This window comes from Sceloporus occidentalis, unplaced genomic scaffold, assembly GCF_023333645.1.
Source record: "Sceloporus occidentalis isolate IW3139 unplaced genomic scaffold, rSceOcc1.0.p SCAF_57, whole genome shotgun sequence".
In the NCBI taxonomy this organism is placed as follows: domain Eukaryota; kingdom Metazoa; phylum Chordata; class Lepidosauria; order Squamata; family Phrynosomatidae; genus Sceloporus; species Sceloporus occidentalis.
In genome coordinates this window covers 4,860,314-4,869,146 of record NW_028317037.1, presented here as the reverse complement: position 1 = coordinate 4,869,146, position 8,833 = coordinate 4,860,314, and the positions used below count along the sequence as shown (strand labels likewise).

General features: G+C 44.8%; 2 protein-coding genes across 2 annotated transcripts in view; one reads left to right on the top strand and one right to left on the bottom strand.

The window, feature by feature from the left end:
* Positions 1 to 8,833, top strand: part of LOC149287748 (uncharacterized) — a 792,175-nt gene that overhangs the window by 247,806 nt on the left and 535,536 nt on the right. The window lies entirely within an intron of this gene.
* On the bottom strand, positions 379 to 2,356 carry LOC149287762 (uncharacterized). The gene is made up of 2 exons (XM_089492588.1): positions 2,351 to 2,356; positions 379 to 1,638 (listed from the first exon to the last, which is right to left on the bottom strand). The coding sequence occupies exons 1-2, from the start codon at positions 2,354 to 2,356 to the stop codon at positions 814 to 816; spliced, it is 831 nt and encodes a 276-aa protein (XP_089348714.1). The 3' UTR covers positions 379 to 813.

Below are 8,833 nucleotides of genomic sequence, written 5' to 3'. Positions count from 1 at the left end.
AGGCCTTTGGAAGAAGGGAACGACTATTACCTTTTTTTCCTCCTTCCGGAATGGAGCCCAAACTGCGGAGCTGGGCTCAGGAGGGAAAGCCTGGGAAGGCTCTGCTTTGTACATATAGCTCTGTCTTTTTGAGTGTGTGTGTGTGTGTGTGTGTGTGTGTGTGTGTGTGTGTTTGCCTCTGTTTTATGGCTGGGAATGGAGCTGAGGACTGAAGAGAGAAGAAAGGGTCAGTTTTGGGCAAATTCAGAACTTCTGTGCATCAAAGAGTCCAATGTGTTGAAACAGCAAAGAACTTTATTCAGAACACATAATCAGAAATTCAGCATTTAAATCAGAACTGCCCTCCCAAAGCCAAACAATACATTAAAACCCCAAAACCTAAAACATCACCCTCTTCCAAACCTAGCCCCCACCTCCAATTCCCACAGTCTATGCCCCACAGGTAACAAGGCCCCTTTGTCATTCGCAGAAACTAGCCCTTTCTGTTAATACCTGCCCCCAACTTTCTTCAGCCAACATCCCACAAATTACAAAAGCTATCATTCCAAAACTATTCTAATCAGCTGCAACAAATCCCACCCCTCTGTCTAGCTAACCTATTCCACCACCCATAATCCCCAGTCAAGTTTATGAACTAAAGCAATAATCTATACTAATAGAATTAAAACCTCAACTTAACAAAATATAACTGAAAAACATAAACAGACATATGGACACACAAACCTAACACACAAAATCACAAGGACCTTTTCTTATCACCACAGGATTAAAAATATATTCTTTGTAATGCTTCTTTACAAATATAATGTTCGTTCAATTCTGGGATTTGTGTGGCTTCTCTCCTGTGTGGACTCTCTGATGTTTCACTAGGTTTGACGTTGAAGAAAAACATTTCCCACAACGCTGGCATTTGTATGGCTTCTCTCCTGTGTGGACTCTCTGATGTGTCACTAGGTCTGACTTCTGAGAGAAACATTTCTCACAATGCTGGCATTTGTATGGCTTCTCTCCGGTGTGGACTCTCTGATGTTTCACTAGGTATGACATTGAAGAAAAACATTTCCCACAATGCTGACATTTGTATGGCTTCTCTCCTGTGTGGACTCTTTTATGTATCACTAGGTCTGACTTCCAAGAAAAATCTTTCCCACAATGCTGGCATTTGTGTGGCTTCTCTCCTGTGTGGACTCTCTGATGTCTCACTAGGTGTGACTTCAAAGAAAAACATTTCCCACAACGCTGGCATTTGTATGGCTTCTCTCCTGTGTGGACTCTCTGATGTCTCACTAGGTCTGACTTTGAAGAAAAACATTTCCCACAACGTTGGCATTTGTATGGCTTCTCTCCTGTGTGGACTCTCTGATGTCTCACTAGGTGTGACCTCCGAGGAAAACATTTCCCACAATGCTGGCATCTGTATGGCTTCTCTCCAGTGTGGACTCTCAGATGCTTGACAAGGACTGATTTGTAAGCAAAATGTTTCCCACAGTGCTGGCATTTATGTGACTTCTTTCTTGTGTGGATTCTCTCGTGACTGACAAATTCTTCTGTAAAGGAGGACAATGACAGACAAGACTGAAGCTCAGCGTTAAGAGAGGAAAGTCTTGTCCCAAGATTTAGCCCCACGTTCACCCCTCCCTATTTGAGATTAACTTAATAAAGTTGGTGAGAGTGACCTGAGCATGACGCTGTTCTGGATGCCCCAAATCCATATAATGATTGTATCCTTACACATAGGAACTACCAAAGAAGAGATTGAAGGGGAACTGCCATGAGGAAATCAGTAGAAGCAGATAGTCAGGCAGTTGAAATATATACCATTAAATATATGTAAAACTATTTAATTGAAAAGTGGCATCATTTCCTGTGAGACTGCCATAGAGTGTTGAGTCAGAGCACATGGCATGATGCAAGCTAACTGCAGAGGATGCTTCATGCTGTGTGGCACCAGGAGATGACTCACAACCAATACAGTATACAGCTCACATGCGGATTGATGTGGGTTGCAGTTGTGTGCACAAGAGATTGTAAAGTTGATGGAAGTCAGAGAGTAAAACTGGTAAATATTTGTTTTCTATTGCAACTCAAGATAAAGAACCTCCAAGGACTTGGAGGAAATCAACTGTGTCTCTGAGTTATTTTTAAGTGTGGAAAGTGGTTAGTGCATTGCCAATACCTATATCTGGAGATTTGCTTCTGTACTCTGTTATTATTGAGCTCTGGGAGTGTTGCCTTCAGACTGTGCTATACATTGGCTTGTGAATGGGACCAGAATTCAGAGCCATGAAGGACCTAAGAGCGGGTGTGACAATCTTTTTTGGTTGAAGTATTTCTACCAAGCACCCATTACATTCATTTCAGTTTCAGACAGTACTTTCCCCACCCAGGAATCATTCTAAAACATTTTAAACCTCTTCGAATGCTCTGTTTCTGCCCCCAAGCAACAATTTCAGTATAAATATCAGCCCTAACTGGCTGTTCTTCAGCGTAAGTCCAGTTGCAGACAGACAGTCCATTGGTGTACATTGCTAAACACCTCACTACACTCGCCAGCCCCAGTTGCCATTGGAGTTACTGACTTCTCTCCCCTTCCTGGACCCTCAGCAATTGGGATCAAGATCCATCTAGGTAATGTATTACCATTAGCAAAGCTTTACACTATTTACCACTCCCACCTTTGTTACCCAGTTCTTATGTGTGTGCGTGAACACTTATATGTGTATATGTGTGTGTATGCATATATTTTGCTTTTCCCCTAAATAAAACACAAAAACCTATTTGAAATGCCTCTGGACTTCTGTGTTCTTTCAGGCCTGGTATAGTTGGGATGAATCCTGAGGTCACTGTTGCCTCAATCTCTCCTTTGAGCTAAGTATGAAATTCCCCTAAAAGCATAACATTTGGGTTTGTCCTCCCCAGACTCCAGCAATTCGAGTGACAAAGGGCCTCTGGAATCAACCACGGAGCTAAGCAAATTCAGGTTGGAAAAGAGACATTAGAGAAAAAGGAACTTTTGTGTCACCCTTTCCTCTCTTCATAGACATTGCTCATAATTGCTAAATGGAACCCTTAATATGTATGAAAACAAGGGCCTGATTTCGAGTTCAGTTCTTAGGTTCAGTGCTCTACATGGGGCTACCTTTGTTCCAAGTTCGGAAGCTTCAGTTAGTTCAAAACGCGGCAGCCAGATTGGTCACCAGAACATCTAGGTCAGACCATATAACACCAGTATCCCTACATTGGCTGCCAATTAGCTTCCAGGCACAATACTAAGTTTTGGTTATTACCTTTAACAACTTCTCACAGAGCGTACACAGCCATGGCCCCCAAGTTATGGAACAACTTGCTGAACGAGATCTGTCTTATCACCACCTTGGATGCTTTCAAGAAAGCACTTAAGACGGATCTCTTCTGGCAGGTTTACCCACTTGTAAAGAACTTAAGGAAAACCAGTCAGTTAAGAGCCTCCACAACTGCTTCCTTTCCCCAAGCCGTTCTAGGCCCCATTATACTTACCAACTACTTAAAACTACTAGCATTTAAACTACTAACAATCCCCCCTAAACACCAATACCATTCTGGATGAACCACAGAAGTTGGTTCTGACAATTGGCAGTTTACAATGCGGTATTAAGAATCCTTATAAAGTGGAGAGCAATAGTGCCTCACTGACCTACAACTTAAAATATTCTACAGGATGTTTCTATCACAATTAAACTACGCTTGAAAGGGATCTAGGACTCCTAGTAGACCACAAGTTCAACATAGGCCAACAATGTGATGTGGCGGCTAAAAGTTTCTAGATCAAGGGAAATAATAGTGCCACTCTATTCAGCTTTGGTCAGGCCTCACTTGGAATAATCCTGTGTCCAGTTCTGGCCTCCACAATTCAAAAAGGATGTTGACAAGTTGGAACATGCCCAGAGGAAGGCAACCAAAATGGTGAAGGATCTGGAAACCATCAAGCCTTATGAGGAGCAGCTTAGAGAGCTGGGTATGTTTACCATGGAGAAAAGAAAGTTAAGAGTGGATATGATATCCATGTTTAAATATTGGAAAGGGTCGTATTGAGGATGGAACAAGCTTGCTTTCTGCTGCTACAGAGAAAAAGAGACACCACAATGGATGCAAGTCACAGAAAAAGAGATTTCACCTAAACATTAGGGGGAACTTTGGGACAGTAAGAGCTCTTTGACAGTGGAATATACTCCCTTAGAGTTTGGTGGAGTCCTCTTCTCTGGAGTCTTTAAACAGAGACTGGATGGTGCTTGGGATGTGTATTTCTGCATGGCAGAAGGGGGTTGAACAGGATGACCCTTGTGGTCTATTCCAACTCTATGATTCTATAATGCTAGTGGATTCCGGTTCCTTACCCACAGAGGCCACGTTCTCATAATTCTCCATCATTATATGATTGTACATAAGTCTCTGTTTCTTCGACAACATTTTCCATTCGTCCTCAGTGAAATATACTGCCACATCCGCAAAGGTCACCTGCAACAGAAAATAGCCCTCATCCACAGAGTGACTAAGCAAAAGGGGAGGAAAGCACATGGTGCATCCAAATATTATTTGATCACTTTAGAATTCAGTCCAGGAAATAAACTTTAAATTCTGTCAGCCAGAAAAAAGTTACTGCCTTTGAAATCCAGTTTGTCTCGAAGCTTTTCAATATAATATATAATATACACTATAATACACAATATAATTGAGAACATGTTTGGGATACTGATGATGGATTAGGATACTGACTATCCCAACACATACAGTATATTTAGCCACCAAAGAATTGTGGTGCATTTAGATATTTTTTGCCACATTTGAGAGGCAAACATCATTTTTAATAACTGTTCTGGGGAGCACTGTGGGCTTGAGGGCCACTGGGCCCACCCCATATTTATATCCAGAGATGTTCTCCCATAGCCCCCAACGTTTCACAGATTGGAAAAGCAAGACACATGTGGACAAGCAACACCAAAATGTGGTCAAGATGGCCAAAGTTGTTTATGAGGAAGATCACACATGCTAGGAAGTGCACAGCAGTTTGCTTTTGCTTCAGCCTCCTGGGAAGGGCCATACCCTCCTTCTTTCCTCTTCTCTCCCCACTTTTGAGTTGATGTGGTGCAAACCCCTTTGCACTCCTTATGCAGAAATTGAAGTGAGCTGAAGAAGAAGGAAAGTGGGAGGAGGAAAAAGAACCCAGGACATTTTAAAAGCCCCCAAAATAATGGGGTGACAGAAGATTAACCAGGACTGTCTCTGCCAAACTCGGGCAGTATTTTATTTGCTTCCTTTCATAAACTGGGACAGCAGAGACACAGATGAAGCTAATAGGATAGTGACTCACCAAAGAGTTGTTGTACCTCGGCAGCCTCCTTCTCTTGGAGCCCAACTCCCTCTGGTTGGCCTCTGTGTTGGCCATCAGGTGGGCAGAGGTCCTGGTGGTCCTGCACTTGGGTCACTTCCAGAAAGACAGGCCCCAAAGACGTGTACAAGGAGTCTGAGATGACGCTCCTGAGAAAAGGGACCAGGGTTAGGATTGGCTTGGCAAGAAACCCTGCAGCACTCAAAGACACAGAGAACAGCATCCTCCTGGTGACATACGCAGATGACATATGCCTCCTTTGGGCCAATGCAGAGGTGGGCATCCCTTTCCTCCCTCTGCACCAAACAAAGCCCCCTGGACCTAGCATAGATTCACTGCAGCTCCCCTTCACAACAGATATTCCATGCCTTCTTAGAGTGGTGGGGAATTGGAGAGGGCCCTGGTTATGTCCCCGTAGCTAGATGTGAAATGAGTGCATCATAAATAAATAAATCATCTGCTGAAACCTCCAGAGTTTCTTAGTGCTTTTCTCCATCATCAGCCCCTTTTCCAAGAAGGCTACATCCACACTATAAAAATATGACACTTTGACACCGCTTTAACCACTCAGTGCTATGGAATCCTGGGATTTTACCTTTGGACACTTAGCTTTCTCTGCCAGAGAGCTGTCATTCCACAACAAACTTCAAATCCCAGGATTCCATAGGATGGAACGAGAAGAGTTAACTCACTTCAGAACTGGATTATTTCTGCAGTGCAGATACAGCCTGAGTTGGTTGTAAAAGGGTAGAAGCACCCAATTCTTGCTTTTACCCTCCTAATAATGGTTTTCCTTTAAAAAAAATATGTAATTTCTTTTAGTCTCCAAACCTTATTTTTGTTGTTCTTGTTTGTTTGTATGATTGTATACATCATTCTTGGTAATATAAGTTATTCTGGTATGTCAGCTTCCTTCTTGCCTGAAAATCTATTATTAAGGAAACTGGGGAGGCTTTTAAAACCTCCCAAAGGAGCCACTTTTGGCCTTTTTTGGGGGACTAGCCTCCTCTTAGAAGCCAAAGCCCAATGTTTGTGAAGAACAATAATATTAAGGCTTGTATTAAAACTCTCCTCCCCATTTCTGATCCCTTTTAAAGCCCATCTTCCCCAGAAGGAGCAAAGCTTTGTAATAAGAAAACCCTCTCAGAAAAGAGACACAAAAGACACACAAAGAGACACACTTCCTTCCTTCCTTTTGGCCCAAGGATCCTGGCCTCCTTCTCTCTCTGGAGCCTCAGGAGAGAAAGAGATTCCTCTGTTCAACTGAAGCCTCAGAGAAGGTTCCGGAACATTATTCCCCACTATCACAAATGGCACAGAAAATGGCCCCCAGAACACAAAATGGCCCCCAGGACACAAAATGGCCCCCAGGACACAAAATGGCCCCCAGGACACAAAATGGCCACCTCTGCCTGATCACTTGGCAGTTTGAGGGCTTCAGGGAACCGAAAATGGAGGCTGAAAGGGCTGGAAAGTTGGAAGGGACCCCAAACAGCATTTCCAGGCCTTAACAATATCTAAATGTTTTCCTAATGTGATGCTATAGAAACTCCCTGATTATCCTTATAAATAAGTCTTTATAAACAAATAAATTAAATTTAATAATAATAATAAGCAACAACCAAAAAGTACTCTGCCCAGGAGTTGTTTCTTCTTCTCCTTATTCCTTTCAACCTTCCTCCTCCTTCTTCTCTTCCTGAGGCCCTTCCTCTAAGACTTCTTCCTCCTCCTCCTCCTCAGGCCCTTCCTCTAAGACTTCTTCCTCCTCCTCCTCCTCTTCCTCAGGCCCTTCCTCTAAGACTTCCTCCTCCTCCTCCTCCTCAGGCCCTTCCTCTAAGACTTCTTCCTCTTCCTCCTCCTCCTCAGGCCCTTCCTCTAAGCCTTCTTCCTCCTCCTCCTCTTCCTGCTCAGGCCCTTCCTCTAAGACTTCCTCCTCCTCCTCCTCCTCCTTAGGCCCTTCCTCTAAGACTTCTTCCTCCTCCTCCTCAGGCCCTTCCTCTAAGACTTCCTCCTCCTCCTCCTCCTCCTCCTTAGGCCCTTCCTCTAAGACTTCTTCCTCCTCCTCCTCTTCAAGCCCTTCCTCCAAGACTTCCTCCTCCTCCTCCTCCTCCTCCTCCTCTCCCTCAGGCCCTTCCTCTAAGACTTCCTCCTCCTCCTCCTTAGGCCCTTCCTCTAAGACTTCTTCCTCCTCCTCCTCTTCAAGCCCTTCCTCCAAGACTTCTTCCTCCTCCTCCTCCTCCTCCTCCTCCTCCTCCTCCTCCTCCTCCTCTCCCTCAGGCCCTTCCTCTAAGACTTCCTCCTCCTCCTCCTCCTCCTCCTCAGGCCCTTCCTCTAAGACTTCTTCCTCCTCCTCCTCTTCAAGCCCTTCCTCCAAGACTTCTTCCTCCTCCTCCTCCTCCTCCTCCTCCTCTCCCTCAGGCCCTTCCTCTAAGACTTCCTCCTCCTCCTCCTCCTCAGGCCCTTCCTCTAAGACTTCTTCCTGCTCGTTGCTGAAGGGGCAGAGCTTCTGTGAGTCACATCTGTGAGTCACAAGGGGCGGAGCTAGCAGACTAGCTTTATATACCAGCTTCCAGAGCCAGTACTTACCTTTAAAGAAGTATTCCCAGTAGATTGACTGTTATATTTATTACTAAAGACTTTGCAGTATGGACAACGAGGGATCTGCCGCAGTCACCTGCAACTCTTGTGGGATGTTTCTCTTCTTGCCTACAGAAGTGGAGAACTTCACATGCACCAAGTGCAAGTTGGTAGCACTCTTGGAGGAGAAAGTGCAGCAGCTGGAGTCCAGAGTAGCTACACTTCAGCAGATTAGGGAACAAGAGGATTTCCTGGACACAATAGAACTAACCATCTTGGATGAGTACCACGCAGAGGAAGATGCTAGGGTGGAAGAGGTCACTTGCCAAACAGAGGAGGCAGACAGCTGGAGGAATGTCACAAAGAGAAGTAAGCCAAGAAGGAATTGTTCGGGGAGCTTGCAGCTAGAGAATCGATTCCAAGCTCTTTCCCTTATCAAGGAGGATGAAGAAGAGCAGCATGGACAGACTTCAGGGACAGAGCAGGGGAGCCTGAGAGTCCCACCCGAGGGAACAGTCGCTGCTAAGCCTCGGAGGAGGCGTGTGGTCGTAGTGGGGGACTCCTTGCTGAGGGGTACAGAAGCAGTGATTTGTAGGCCTGACAAGATGTCTCGAGAGGTGTGTTGTCTTCCAGGTGCAAAGATCTGTGATGTGACAGAGAGGCTGACAAGACTGGTCAAGCCTACTGACCAATACCCCTTCCTTTTGGTCCACGTGGGAACTAATGATACTGCAAGACACAGCATTCAGAACATCAAAAGGGATTATGAGGCGCTAGGTAGGAAGCTGAAAGGAATGGATGTACAGGTTGTCATGTTGTCTCTTCTGCCAGTTGAAGGGCATGGTCCAGGAAGGGAGAGGAAAATAGCAGATGTGAACAACTGGCTTCGCA